We start from the raw sequence: 15,302 nt of genomic DNA, 5'->3' as shown, positions 1-15,302 counted from the left end.
AGATTAGCCAGAACCAATTTTTTACCCTGGAGGTCTCTTATTTCACTGTTGCTGGAAGGGTAAGGGTGGGCAACTGACATTCAAGTAAGTTGAAACGTGAGCTGCAAGTCTTCACATTTTTCAGTAATAAGTCATTTTGATAGCAAAGTCCTTTTCTGAAAGGTAACTTAGAATCTGTTGGCAAAAATACACCCCAATACAACAGGGACCTCTTCTAAATCTTAGCCAACCACCTGTTAAAGTATCTCACAAAGACCTGGCTCCCAGAACTCAGATTTCAATGCAATACAGCCTATTTTATTTCATTCTACTAGAATTACTGAGTAAAAACCTTGTCATTGCTAGTCCAAGTAAGGGTAGAAGCCCTTGCCCTCCCCTATCAAAATTTGTCACCAGCCATGTCTAGGAGCTGCATCACAAAGATCTGCAAAGAACACTTGTCCCAGCCCCTCTTCTGGCCTCTTCCTTTTATCTTCAGATCTTCCCCATGGGCCATCACATTTCCCAGCCTTAAAATATTTCAAGGAGCCAAGAGCTGGAACTCTTAAAGGGGACCGAGGTTTCCCTTTGAAATTTAGTCAGAATTGCCTACATAGTTCCCTTTGGCCCCTTAAAACAAATTTCAACACAGCAGAACACAATCAGGTACTTCTGGCCCACTTTTCAGCATTCTTTCAAACATCTGGTTGACAACAACTGCTAACATGGCTCTCTAAACCAAACAAAGTGAGTATGAGCTCAAAAATAATTCTCACTTCTATTTATTTCAAGGGTATTTCATGTTTTCTGCAAAGCTTGTATTCAACAAAATACTCTGTATGCATCACTTTTAAAGAAAATATTTTATTATATTATGGGAGAAAAGCATGATCATCCAAAGTTTGTATTGTTAAAAAAATTGAAAATTTAGACAGCGTGTCGGTATATTCCGTTCCACATGGGAATGATAAGAAGACTCTATATCATTTCTAGATATTGCACAGTCTGAAGGAAACAAAACAAATCACATGATCTTGGGAAACATCTCACATTATGAAAAATCTACAAAGAAAACATTAAAAAAAAATCCCAACAAAACACACAATCCTTTCTACAGTAGCTTTAAGTTTATAATTCTTGGAATGACCGTATTCCACTGAAGACCATCTCAGTGACAGGAAGAAAGCTTCATTTCAGCAATCCCCTTGTGCAAATAAGATTAATAAAAAAAAAATAATAATAATGCAGTGAAGTCTTTTGATATCGTGTGGGTGGCAATAACCACACAGCTGTTAGATCCCTGCCTGGTAAAACAAAACGGGGAAGGAGAAGGAAGGGGATTTAGGCCATAAGTTTCGCCTGCAACTCCATCTCTGCCGCCCTTTTGAGTGCAACATCCACCAGAAGCTGGAATCCACTGAAATCCTGGTTAAGGTCTGGCGGTGTTGGAGGAGGAGTGTTAAAGAGCCCGCTCTGTGCGTTCGCACCGGGTCCCAGTTTGGATGCGTCCTCGTGGCAGGAGAGGGGGTGATCTGTGAAGCCGCCAGCCGGGGGCTGCTGCAGGTCCGTGGTCTGGCCTACATCAGCTGGCTGGCAGAAGTGGAAAGGGGCATCTTTCAGGGCAGTCACAGTCGTGTGGCAAATGACGGAGGGCCGAGCCAGGAGCGAGCCCGGGGAGGCGGGCTTGGAGGAGGACACAGTCTTGGCCAGCGGCGCGGCGGCGGGGAGGAAGGCAGACTCCTCCAGCAGGGGAATGTAGTTCTTGGTGCTGATGGCCGACTCCACCAGGCCGCCCTCGGGAAGCTTGGTCCCTCGCCGCGAGATAGTGAACTGGTTTGGGTCTTTGCCATCCTTCCTCAGCATGTCAGGCAACAGCCTGCGGCGTGCATTGATAAACCAGTTGCAGACCTGGGAATATAATGACATCTTAATTTCTACCTTCATTCATTCCCAGCTATGTGCCACTAGAGTGGATGGTGAGATTAATGAATCCCTCCAAGCAGTTTCCTTCGCTGCACAACGAAACAGAGACCTAGTGACAAGTTCTGACATGCAACTCCCTGCTCCTGTTACAGAAAGCCCCGGGACATCTGAAGTCCAAACTAAGGTTTAGCTTTTAACTCTGTGCACACACATTAACCTATTGGCTATTGTTCCCTAGCTTAGGTTAATTAACAACAGGAAAACCTTTTCTCTCTGAAGAGAGCCACTCCTCCTACAAATAGTTACTGATTTTCCTTGTTCAACTGACTGTGTCGACAGACATAACATGAATTACCTCATTTAAGTTTGTCCTTGTTTAAATATCAACCAGTTTCCTGGGCAATACAGGATAGTTTATAGTTTAACGTCTTTTTTCTCTTTACTACATAAAGGAAGTCTTCTTTATAATGTTGCATGAGACAATTTTACTCTATAATCAATTATGAAAATTGCACTAATGAATTAATATGAAAAAATAAAGCCCAGGACTCAACAGGAGTGCTCTTTACTTAGCAACTCCCAAAACCAAACCCTGGTTTACCCAAGATCTCATGTGGCCACCTTCCCACAACATGGGATGCAGCAATGGGCAAAAACTAAAGATGATCACAGAAGATGAGAATGATGCATCCAAGGGACCTCACAGATGCCAGTGGCATCCCAGGATGAGTCCAGAATAATCACACAAACGCCTCACCACACCTGTACTAACAACCCTTGAGTAGCTCTATCCCATAACAGTTATTCCACTGATTTTAATGGCAGTGATCATACACATAATTATATATGTCCATGTTCTACTGGAATGAGCCTCAAATTGCCATTTTAGAAGTGAAAAGGTACATGTTAAGCTGCACATCTATCACCATATAACCTCTGTTGTCAAATACCTTCTTCCCACAGTAAACTACCTTGCAGACACTTTATGTCTTTTGGAGCACGATTCCACAAAAAATTAGCATGCATGCTCCAATTCATGACTGTCTGTTCTCCCAGAAAAATAATTTTATTCCCAATAAAGAAAGATAACTGTAACACACAACCAGTCTTTATCTCTCATGATGAGTGCAGTCAGCAGGAGAGCAGCAATAAAAAAGGAAATCTCACATGCAGTGTAAACATTTGTATCCACGAGTAGACCACAGGTGAATTAAAAGAGAAAACAGCTCCTTTGGAAGGGAGAGCTGCTTGTTTAAATACCTGTAGTGTGGAAAGGTGTGTTTGCCGGGATAAGAGCGCCTTTTCTTGCTCCGAAGGGTAAGCGTTGTATCGGTGCTCGTAGAGCCAGTCCCGGAGGATCTGCACAGACTCCTTGGGCAGGTTGCCACGTCTCCGCCGCTTGCCTGAGCCAGCGGACGAGGAAAGATCCAGTGGGACATCCATAGTGTCATCATCCTCCGTTTCACTGCCTGATATTGCAACTACACCTACAATAGTAAGACAAGAGCAGTCAGCCTCCCCAGGCCGTCGGGCACCTGGCTCCAGCGCGGTGTGGCACGGACATTTCACATCACATTGCCTGCCCTTGCTGCCCCTCGTGCGGGAGATTCGTCCCGCAGCGCTAACCTGTCACGCTGCAGCTTTTCTGTTAGCTGAACAAAAAGTATCACCAATGATCCGCTCCTAAAGGAATCTTTCTCTGCAAACCTTCATTTTCCTGTTCCCCTGGCAACCTTTTATCTGCTGCACGTTATCAGATAGCTTCTGTCTAATGAGGATATTGTCCACGTTTGCTCGCTGTGGTATGCATCCAGCACTTTTTTCCAAGGATAACTATCCAGTGGCTGGGCAAAAGGTCAACAAGCAAGAACTTAAAACACCCCAGCTCAAGCCTTAGGTTATTTAATTATTTCTTAACATTCTGATACTTCCTTCTTGGGAGGGATAGATTGCAGATTTTATAAAGTAATAATTATATCTATTCAGAAGAATTAGTGGAAGAAGGAAAAAAGAGAGGGAAAAATTGTGTTTGTCACCACCCCAAAGAAGATTTTCACTTATGAAGGAAAAAAAGTGCAGAAGGGAAGAACCAGGTGCCTAAGAGTTCAGCAGTTTATCAGGAAATGAACTCTCATTTAATTGAATTCTGTATCAAAGAACCATGATCATTTAAGTGTACCAGATTTTATCCTATTTTTTCAACTTTGTGGTTTTCATCTCATATTTTTATCCCTGGAAACGTGTGTTCTGTGCTATGCTTACTATAAGGGCTCCAAATTTACAAGTTAACTGCATACCTTCTCCCTCCAACACAAAGAAAGGAACAGATTTCAAAATCTGATTATCCCTTTATATATGTACACCACTCTACTAGTAACATGAAGCTGTGGAATGTAAATCAAACAAGCAAGTATTCAATAGTTAGTAAGCCTACAATTCTACTCCTTTGGTAGGATACACAAGTCACTAGGTCCATAAAACACAAAGAAAACCATGCTTTAAACTCACCAGAAATTTTAGGAATCTTACAAACTACATACAAGTCCAAATAAGATACTACCCACTTTCATACTAATTTCAAGTGAACTCACACTGGCTTTCAGAAGCAGTTTTAGAAACTATAGAAGGAAAACAAGCCCTTAATCTTTTTGTCTTTTGAACTTAGATTGAGGGGGGGGGGTGATGGGGTGGAAAGGAAGAAACTTAGTCACTTGTTAACACCAAGACTAAAACCCTTAAAAGTAAAGCCAACTAAATGTCAAAAGTAAAATTTTCTGTGGGAAACTACCCATAATTCAAAAATTCTATTTAAGGAAATAAAGTAAGCTCTAAATGACAAGAAGTGTACCTGTGAAAATATTAAACTATATAAAACTATGTTATATCCATAAGTAAAGGCACAGAAGGAAGTAATGCCCTTTAAAAAAACCAACCAATCATCCACCAAAGCTCCTGCCACCATACAAAGAAAGACAGAAGGTATGCATGTGCAAGTTTTCCTTAATACTTGGCAGGAGGGTAGGGAGAGAAACAGAGAAGGACCTTTCCTCACACTTCTAAACTTCAGCCAAAGCTGACATGGTAAATTATTCTTTCCTTCCCCTATTTATGAATAGCTCCAACATCCTTAAATTCAGTCTAAGTTGTCCAATTTGAAATGCAGTTTTGATACGCAAGCATTCCCAACAGGATGATCAATCTGCAATCTGTCTGGCATAGTTACTTCAGTAACTTACTTGGTATTGTTTTCATTCTCCCAAATGCTGATTTATGTAACCGACAAACACCAAACTGACATACCAAATTTTTCATCTGGTGATTAGCTGCATAAATTATCCAGTCATGGAACAGGAACAATAGGACAATATTTAAATAACCAACACAAGATAAACTCCAAATTATGTAAACAGTTTCTTAATTCATGTAGAAAGTATGTCAAAAGTTTGCTTTACAATGATTCCAAGCAAACCACTTTGTCATAACTTCATGGAAAGTGCTGTCATGCTTGCAACCTGATCTGAGAACATGCCTTGCATCATGGGCTCCTAGAGCCATGAGGAACACTTCTGGGAACAAAGATCCTGCAGAGATGACAGGATGGCTCTTCAAAGCAGCTCAGCCCCTTTAAATTGAATTTAAAAACTAGCTAAAACTAGCCCATGCTATTCAGACAATGTTTTGAAGTGCACTGTTCTTGTTTGTCAGAAACCAGAACTGTTGCAGCACTTCACTGGGTTGGGCTTTTTGTTTGTTTTTAAATATAATGGGCAGTAAGGCAAGACCTTGGAAAAGAGGGAGAGGCAAACAGCAAGGGCTAGAAACAAGAGGGAAGGAGAAACTTCTATGAAAAATTTGATGTCTAATGGTTTGCAAGCAGTATTTACTTGGCATAACAAAAAGTACTCCAGATACACACCACCCAGTCAGAGGTGACCTTTCCAGCATCTACTACACCACTAAAACACTCCATGGACACCTCTGAATTCCAGAAAACTCACTTAACAGCAAAACCTCCCAGAACTGTTGCTTTTTCTTTACCTGGAAAAAAAAAAAAAAAAAAAAAAAAAAAAAAAAAGGTGACTAGATACTGTCTACAAGCCAGCAGAATAAAAACGTTTCTCCCTTTTCAGACAAGATCTTCTGCTAAAGTAAAAGTTGTCATCTGACTAACCGTAACCTACCTAGCAAGAAATGAGTCACCAGCAGGGCCAGCCCTTTGACCCGCTGGCTCAGTGTGTCATATTAATTGACACAGTAAGTTAGTGACACAAAGCAGGTTTTGGTTAAGCAGGAAACCCGGCGTAGTACGACTTGTGCAGATGTAAATGAGCTCATTTAAATAGCTGATCAGCGCTCTGAACTCGTGGCAGATCTCTCCCGAGCAGCACAGAGCTAGCAGCAACAGGAAGTCATGGCTAGAAATCTCGCACTAGCCCAGCTGATATTTTTTTACTAGAGCAGGAGCCACATTGTTGCTGTCAAGGCTCTGTTTTCATTAAAGCATTCCTGCTGATTACAACCCAGCTTTGTTTTTCCGTCTTGTTAGTAATCAGCCTATTCGCTGCTGGTTTCCTGTTTTAACAGGGCCCAACTGAAAAGGCTCCTGGCCATGCTCCATGACTGGACCATTGGCTTTCTGTTATTTACACCCAGAATAAAGGCCTGTGGACACCATGAGTAGCCCCAGCTGACCTACTAATTTATTTTGTATTAAAAGCAGGCTAGGGCCAGGCTATTTTACGTCTCCTCCTAAATACACTTAACCCAAACAAAATAAAAACTGCTTTTACAGAACTAAAATTAAAACAGCACAATTAAATTTGCAGAGAGGTTTGAGAAACAACACAAAATCCCATTCCTTCATTTCCACATCGCCACTTAAAAGAGGAGGCTATGCTATTAATGACCTAAGGACTACAAGATCAGCATTCCTTCCTTATAAATTACTTTATCCTCCTGGCTTCCCAGCTGAAGTCATATCCATGATTGAATGCACTGCTGCATTGTATCACAGCCCAAAGACTTTACAGGTGCTGTAATCAGCTCAGGGAAGATTACACCTAGGATCTGGAGTCTGGGCTCAACACCCCATCGTTAGTTAACAGCTTGAAACAACTTGAGTAAAAGTACAGTGATGACTAAAGCAGATTTCAAAACAAACTACTGCCACTTAAAAAGGTATGCTGAAATAGTTTGAGGGGGAGGACAAAGTGTTTAGAGAGGCTGAGACAAATAAAATGGAAGTTAAGCAAACGAAGAATTTAGGCTATGAGGGGAGAAAAAGGCACTAAAAAAAACAACAACTATCCCATTGTGTCGAGGAAGAGCTTCACAGAGGAAGTGGCAGAAGCCAATTGTTATTCAAAAGAGGACAAAGTATACCACAAGGAACAATCTCTGCCCTCCAGAGAGGAGATGGACAAAAATCACCTTAAAGAAAACCTCCCACCCCTTAGGGTTCTCTGAATTTCTTAAGTGAGATTTTTTTTTTTTTTATGAGCACTGATAAACAGAACCAGTTCCCATCTAAGCCCCCGATCCTGTTGTAACCAAGTTCAGTAAGATTCTTCACATGTATAAACTTGAGCACATGCTTGTGCCTTTTCGAGACTGTGTTCTAAATCAGCTAATTAACAAGCCAAGTAGGTTCCATGTGATTGCTATCACGTTATTATTTGCAAATGAAGCTATCCATAGAAGAGTCCTGAGGTTTAAATCCAATCAGCTAGCTTAAAAAAAAAAAAAAAAAAACCAAAAACAAACAAAAGACTCTCAACAAACCAAACCAACAACAAAAACACAGCATCACACACACAAAAAAATGTAAAACTCAACACACATACCAAAAAATCTAACTGAAATGTAACGCGAATCTAAAAATCAACAACAAAAATATATTCGTTTAAAATTAATCATAAGTAGTAAAAAACTACAGGATACAGAAGGGAATTTCCACAGTAAAAAAAAAATAAAATAAAAAAAAAAAAAATCACCACCTCTTTCCTCGGAATGAGTTTCATAATTGAGGAACTAGCCTCTATGTTGTCCTCTGTACTTTACAGCTTGCACTCTACTACTCCCAAAGCAACTAGACTTGGCTGTACTATACTTCACCCCCCCCACAACGGGATTTTTCTAGGAGTGCGAGCAAAAAATCTGTAACAAAGTGACTCTTTGAAACTTCTTGAATGAGCTTCAAACGCCAGGAGGTCACAAATAAGTACAAGCCCAAGCTTTATTAAAACAAAGGCACCCTAGCCCTAACATCTTTTTAAAAGTTTCCTCCTTTGTCTCCTCACCTTTTAATTTGTGCCACGCAAACCCCAGGCCCATGGCCCCTCTCAAAAGTTCTCCCTCCCGCCTGTCACCTTTCATTGTTTCCATTGTTTCAGCCCAGGATTTGCAATCCTCAAAGCAGAGCTTACACACACACACTCATACACACAAAGCCCTACACATGCATACCTAGAAACTACGTCAGCGATTTCCACACGCATTTATTTCGGGGGTGGCAAGAACAACAGTTGAAAGTGCAGGGAGTTTGGTATTTCACCAACCAGCAGCTGCCCTCGGGGAGAGAAGTCTGAACAATGGAAGCAACAGCAGACAGGAAACCAGCTCACCACTGCTGTGCAAATAGGCAGCATAGGAATGTCCTAAAAATAACTGGGCTAAATTAATTCAGCGAAACTATAAAAGAGGAGGGGGAAACAAACCACAAACTGCTTCCAACACGGTGAAGAATCCCGACCTACCTAAGACTCCTGAAACATTTAAAAGCCAGCGCTGCCGCTGTCTCCGGGCACAGGGGGCTGAGCTCGGTGCGCAGCTCCGGCTGGGACTGGGACCAAGCCCCACTCCGCTCCTCAACACTTCCCTGCCTGCTCTTTAAACTTAGCCTTAGCGGCTCAGTTCCCTTTGTGTGCGCTCCCCTTAGCCGAGTGGAACGTCCAAAAAAAAACTTCTGACGAGGGCTACAAACCATATTAGTACACACCATGTCTGCAGCAGCCCAATGATTTCACGAACTACATATGCATTAATTGCTCCAAGGGTATTAACAATGAGGGAGGCTGCTTTACTACAGAGCCGCAGGAATGCATAGTAGGGGGAAAACAGCACAACTCTGGAGTACTGAACATGCGCACTGCTCCCCTCTAACCCTCCACTTCGGAGCGTTTAATGGTCTTTGAATGCAAAACACCCTTCAGCCACACGGCCGACTGGCAAATCGCAATTGAACAGACACTGCTTTGCTATGAACTTCTTCTCAGCCAGCGCAGAAGCGTTAGATCCGAAAGCACGTTCCGCGTCTTTGTGGCCAAGCGCTAATTTAAAGGCACTTAAAGCACCGCGAGCGCGATGAGTCACGATCCTCTAACTGTAAAGTTTGTCTGTTTGCAAGTGGACACAAAGAAAACTCAAACAGCCTCATGGCTATGGCGAGGGGGGGCGAGGGGGATGTCTTCCTCCTTTTAACCCTGTGTCAAAACTTTTGTACTTTTGTGTTTCGTCTCCCCGTTTTAAGGGATAAAAAGCATAAAAAAGGCTTCAACTTTCAGCAAAACGAGGAGGTGGAGGGCGCGGAGGGGTTTGAAGCCCTCCCGCCGGTGCCCCCCCCACGCCTCAAGCCCCACGCTGCCGTCCCCGCGAACAAAGAGTTGCCGGACGGCCCCGCTTTCCTGGCCCCAAGTTGGGAAAACCACCCGCAGCCCCGTGCCCCTGGCGGGGACGGTGGGGCTCGGGGCGGAAAAGCGCTGGAAAGTGTTTTACGGGAGGGCAGGGGGAAGAGGCTCGGCGGAGGGGGCGAGAACAAAAGTTGGCGGAGGACACGAGGCGAACGGCTGGACATGTTTTTGACAGGGAGCCAGCGGCGCAGAGAGGCGGCCGCCTCCAAACAACAGCCCCGCATGTTTTGTCTGGGAGAGGAGCATCCACTGCAATCTTCCACAGGACACAGGCCAGGGGGTGTGGGGGGGCACGGGGGACAAAAGGCCGAGAAGGCAAAGGGACTCCGGCTGGCTTAGCGACAGCCCCCCCTTCCCCTTTCCACCCCGGGTAGGGGCGCGGGGCACCCCGCTTTGTCCCGGCACCCCATCACAACTACCTTTTTTACTTTTCATCTTGATCGCGAGGACCGAGCCGATCGCCGGACACCCCACGCACCGACCCAAGTTTCTCTCCCTCCGCCGGACGCTGCTTTCCCCCTTTAAGCTCGGCGAGGAGGAGGAGGAGGTCGATGAAGAAAGAAGGAACACCGCCGCGGAGCCAGGCGCCCGGTCCGCGGCCGCGCTGCTGTCAGCGGGAGCCGCAGGGCTCTGCCTCCTCCGGGGGCTCTCTGCTGCGGCCGGGGTGGGCTTCCCTCCCCCCTTCCCTTTGTTCCCTTCTGCTGGCGATTGGCCCCGGCCTGTTAAAGTGAGGAAAGGCACGGGAGAGAAAGGTACACAGCGCCCGCCCTCCCCCACCTCCCCGCAGTGAGTACGGGAGAGTAACCGTGCGCTGCACTGGCACTCGCGGCTCTGCCTCCTCCTCCTCCTCCTCTCTCCTCCCTCCCCTCCCGGGTGTTGAGGCTCTGTCAGACGGGAGGGGAGGGACCGGCCGGAACGGGGGGGTGTCCGCCCGTACCCGCTCGCTCATGCACACACAACAGCAGCGGCGGGGGGAGCTCTCCGTGCCTCCCGCTCCCTCGCCTTTCTTCCAGGCAGACGTTTGATCATTAAACTGGAAGGAGGAGAAGGAAGAGGCGGGGGTGGGGGGGGAGATTTTGACAGCTGCCCTTGACTAGCCTCCTCCTGTTGCTGCCGGACGAACCACCCACTCCTTCGCGTGAATAGAGGAGAAGAAAGGAGAGTGCGTACGGCTGGGGAAGGAAAGAAGCCCTCCAAAGGCCGGCGCCCCCCTCCCGACTGCCGAGCGGGGCTGCTCCCCCCATCCCCTCCGGTGCCGAAGGAGCCCCGCCTGGCCGGCGCTGGCCACACACACACCCCCACCCACCCCCGCGGGGAAGGCGAGCCCCGCTTCTGCGGTTATTTTTACAGCAGTTCGTAAAAGGTTGTTTTTCTCCCCCTCGACTCTCACCCCCCCTCCCCAGCCCCGTAGATTTTGCTGCGGCACATGATCGCAGCTGTAAAAGAGAGAAGTCTCACAGCTTGACTCATCCCTGTCGGGCGAGCACGCTCTGCAGCAGCAACAGTTTCTTTTCCTCCGGGATGGGAAACGTGACACCCGCCAGCAGCTCGCTCCAGCTTCCCTGGCGAGGTGGAGAGCCCTCCCTGCCCGGGCACAGGAGGCCTTGGCGGCGGGTCTTGGCGCTCCCCCGCCGCCCCCTGACAAAACCAGGTGCAGAAAAAAAAAATAAAAAAAAAATAAAAAAGTGCTGAATGCCCAGCCGCGGTCTGAAGTGTCACGGGCATAGGTTTCGGCGTGGAGAGGAAAAGAAGCCGCCTGGCCGCGGAGCAGGAGTGCGGGTGCGGCGTGCACTTATTCCTTATTCCACGGGAGCGTGTTTGTGTCACTCCCGCACCGGCACGTGCGGGGCTGCTCCCGGCCGGGCAGGCTCGGGGAACGGCTGATGAAATCATGGATTCCTATGGCACAGCAGGGATCATTCCCTCCCCACCACCCCACACCCCCCGGCGGCGCACAAATCCGCATTCGCTGCACAAGGGAAGCAACAGCGTTTTAGCTGCAAGCCCTCCCCGAGTACCTTGTAACTATTTTTCTGTGGCGTAATTACAGCGGGAGATAAAACAGCTGTTACACGCCGAACGGGGGATGGATGTGCGCGGGGGGAGGGCAGCTGGTGAGTCACGTCAGTGACCGAGGACTCGGCTCCGGCCGCTCTGCGGGGCTGGAGCTTGGCTCCGGGATGGGTGACCCTTGTGCTGGCGGCGTGTCCGGTTGTAGGTCAGCGGGGCGGGCCGGGCACGGCACACTGACTGACTGACTGACTGACTGACTGACTGACTGACGGACTGGTGCGGCGCGGCGCGGTGCGCGGTCCCGCCGGCGGCAGCGCGGTGCGGGCATTGCCGCCGGCCGAGCGCCCTCCGCCCGCCCTTCCCGCCGCCTTCCCGCCGCCTTCCCGGCTCCGCAGCCCGCCGTGCCCGCTGCCAGCCCGGCAGGACCGGGCTCGCTCGCCCGAGCCGTGCCCCGAGGGACTGGCGGCTCGGGGGCGGGGGCTGTGCGCGCACGCCGCCGTATGGCTTTATTTTGGCTTTTGGTGTTTTGTTTTTGTTGTTGAAAAGCCCTGCTTCCCAGCTGTGAGGGCTGGCCCTTCGAACTGCTTGTTCCGAGCGTCCGGGAGATGGTCATGCCAGAAAAGCAATTATGGGAAGTTAACAAAAGACACGTCAAGGATTCGAAGAGATTTCCCTTTCTCCGTGCCGCCAAAGCCGCCTGCTCGTTGTCCTTGGGACCGCAGGCAAATCAGTGGAATCTGTGAAACTGCTATTTCCTTATTTTCTTTTTTTTTTCTCTTTCTTTTTTTTTTTTCCTTAGAGTTTTGTTTAAATTGTTTTATTCTGTTTTTCTTGACAAGGTCATTTTTATAAGGAGGGAAAAAAATATTTTCAAGCTAGACTCAAGTTACTTTTTTTTTTTTTTTTTTTTTTTTTTTTTTTTTTTTTTTTTTTTTCCTAGGGAAAGATAAATTTCGACTTTGTGTGGCAGCTTTTTAGCTGTTAGGAGAAGGCCATGGACCAGTGGGTGTTCATTCCTAGCTCCTGTGGGGCATTGTTTTGAAACAGGTTCCTCCATGGATACTAGTACGGAGGGGTATACCCTTAGTTGGGACCAATGGGAAGGACTGAAAATGGGTTTGTGGAGTTCACATTGCAGTTGTTGCCCGGGGCAATATCTCAGGTTTGTCCACAAGTTTTGGCTGCGTTTAGCACTTGAAGAGTCCTGATCCATGTTCCAGGTGGTAGTGAGTTAAAGTTTGCAAAAAGGTAGTGCAGTGGAAGAAAACCCCCACAGCTTTTTCTGCTGGTAAAACTGCAACACACCTGAAACAAGGCTGTGTCTAAAAGGAGGGCAGGTGATTTGTCTGAACCCAAATCTATTGGATAGATCAACTTGGTTTTGTAGCAAATAACCTGGTGGCCTGTAAGATGATCATGTGTATTAGTATTGGCTGCTGCTTGCAAGCAGAATGTGTGGAAGGCAATATGTAGCTTTCTGCAGTTTTTATTTTTCCTTCATGTGTTCGTGAGGCTGTGTTTTTAGAGTTACTTAATCTGCTGGAGCTGCATCAGCAGTGTTAGCTGTGTCTCACAGGCAGCTCAAACTGCTTCATGCTGAGCAGCTCTGGCATCCGTGCAGCTCCTTGGGTAGGCAGTGGTGAACACGTGCATCTGTGCCAACAGGTTGGAACAGCTTGCTTCAGTCAGAACAAGTCCAGCTCTGTCTGGACCCATCTGCACAGACATGCTGTGTTTGTAAAACTGGATTCCAAAAAGGGAGAGAAATTAAACCGGAGGGGCTAGATTTTTAATTACTCTGTGATTGTCCAATCTGATAGGTTTATTGGTTTTCAGTGGTGGTGTGCACGTGCTTCTGTCCTTCCACATGGCCACCTGCACAGCTCATTGTTTGTTTCTTACTTTGCTAGTGTCTTGCTTTGAGGTGCTGGGGCTATGTTTGCCTGGCTGTTGAAGTCTCCAAGGCAATGTTTTGGGCATAGAAATTTATTAGAGGAAGTACCCTGGAAAATCAGGGCCTAGTCAAATCGGGCTTGTGGACATTTGTTATCTTGGTCTTTTTATTCCAGTTTCCCATGTATTTACTAGATAGCATTTAACCCCCTCCCTCCCCAAAGTTGTTATGTAAATAAATCCATTGACACTCAGATGCCATTGAAATATTTGTGATAAAATGTATTAAATTGTAGTCAGAACAGAATTAAGTAGCATGAAGTTAAGCAGGTCATGCCTATGGCACTAAGAGTAAAGCAATGCAACAGGTGAATAAATCTGTCCACAGAAAAACAGGAATCACTATTGTAGGTTACAGCTAACCTTCACCTTTTCTAGTCCATGATGTTGAGTAGTTTCAGAGGAAAGGAGAGGCTACAGAAGGCAGGTGTGAGGTAATATTTCCCCCAAAATGTCCCATCCAAATATTTAATAGTTCAATACAAGCAGAGGCAGAATAGTTTAGTAGAACTTTAGAGTTTATTACTGACCTAGTGACCTAGTGCCAAGCCTTTCCTACCTAGATAAAAACCTGAGATTTTGGACAGCAAGATACCATCTTTCCACTGGATTCCAGAGGAAAGATGGACCTTCAGAGGGAAACTGCACCTTCTACAGGAGCACTGCTTCAGCTGAACCACACCTGCCACTGCAGGGGGACTGCAGCCATCATTTAATGGGACTGCTACCAACACCCTGACTGACTGACAGGGTGTCAGGTTGTATTCTGACTCTGTCAGGGTAGGGATTGCTCTCTGTAATACTGTATTTCTATTTTAATTTTCCCAGTAAAGAACTGTTGTTCCTAATTCCCATATCTTTGCCTGAGAGTCCCTGAATTTCAAAATCATAATAATTTGGAGGGAGGGGTTTTACATCCTCCATTTCAAAGAGAAGCTTCTGCCTTTATTAGCAGATAACTGTCCTTCAAACCAGGACACCTAGCTGTATAGTCTTTACACTGGTATAAATTTTAATATCTTCATAGAACTGAAACTCTGTAATGGCATTTGAGTGGCAGAGAAGCATATTGAGTTGTGAATTACATAAAAATGCATTGCTTTTCTTTTTTTTTTTTTTCTTACATATTTCATTTAATATCCTTTGAGAAAAAAAAAACAAAACCAAAAATTCCTGGTTTAGTACTATTCATTATTTTATATCTTTCAGCATGACTGTCTTTTGACAGAAAATTCCTCACTCTTTTCCTATGAGAATTACTCCCAACTTTTGCTCTATGCCTTTTCTCCCAAGTGTATTTAATCCTACAGTGTTTGGTTTTTCAGTAAAGATGACTTATGCAGCTTGCAGTATTTCAAACAAGGTTATGCCTCCAATTAGAATATATGTGTATTTAATATTACCTTCTCTCTGGTCTGCTTTTGTATGGAATCCAGCTTGTTAGGCTTTATCTTTGGCTGCTGCTTCATACTGAGCATGGGGCTCTACCAGCTTTGGAGATTGTATAGCTTGTGTGAAGTTTCTCTTCTGCATGATTTCATATTCATATAAGTGCTGAATCTTTTGTCATTGTATTGTTCACTCATGTAGTAGAAGTCACACTGAACTTACTCACAAATCTCCCTTTCCCCAAATACATTTTTGATATCTGCAGACTCCTTTTCTTGTTCTTTACCTTCCCCTGTTTCTCCTTCTTTCACTGGTCAGAGTTATTATATTAAAAATCACTGGACTAAGTAGAGGATG

General features: G+C 45.8%; 1 protein-coding gene across 5 annotated transcripts; it reads right to left on the bottom strand.

Moving 5' to 3' along the window:
- Positions 1 to 822: 822 nt before the first annotated feature.
- On the bottom strand, positions 823 to 11,771 carry TGIF1 (TGFB induced factor homeobox 1). 5 transcript variants are annotated; one of them, XM_056484930.1, is made up of 4 exons: positions 11,609 to 11,771; positions 11,049 to 11,228; positions 3,163 to 3,389; positions 823 to 1,887 (listed from the first exon to the last, which is right to left on the bottom strand). In XM_056484930.1, the coding sequence occupies exons 3-4, from the start codon at positions 3,343 to 3,345 to the stop codon at positions 1,321 to 1,323; spliced, it is 750 nt and encodes a 249-aa protein (XP_056340905.1). In that variant the 5' UTR covers positions 3,346 to 3,389; positions 11,049 to 11,228; positions 11,609 to 11,771; the 3' UTR covers positions 823 to 1,320. The 5 variants fall into 5 exon arrangements, with proteins under 5 accessions (XP_056340905.1, XP_056340904.1, XP_056340907.1 ...); XM_056484929.1 differs by lacking the exon at positions 11,609 to 11,771 and having other exon boundaries at positions 10,010 to 11,470; XM_056484932.1 differs by lacking the exon at positions 11,609 to 11,771 and having other exon boundaries at positions 11,049 to 11,338.
- Positions 11,772 to 15,302: the final 3,531 nt, after the last annotated feature.

The sequence above is a fragment of the Oenanthe melanoleuca genome, chromosome 2, assembly GCF_029582105.1.
Source record: "Oenanthe melanoleuca isolate GR-GAL-2019-014 chromosome 2, OMel1.0, whole genome shotgun sequence".
In the NCBI taxonomy this organism is placed as follows: domain Eukaryota; kingdom Metazoa; phylum Chordata; class Aves; order Passeriformes; family Muscicapidae; genus Oenanthe; species Oenanthe melanoleuca.
This window is presented reverse-complemented; position numbering and strand designations above follow the sequence as displayed.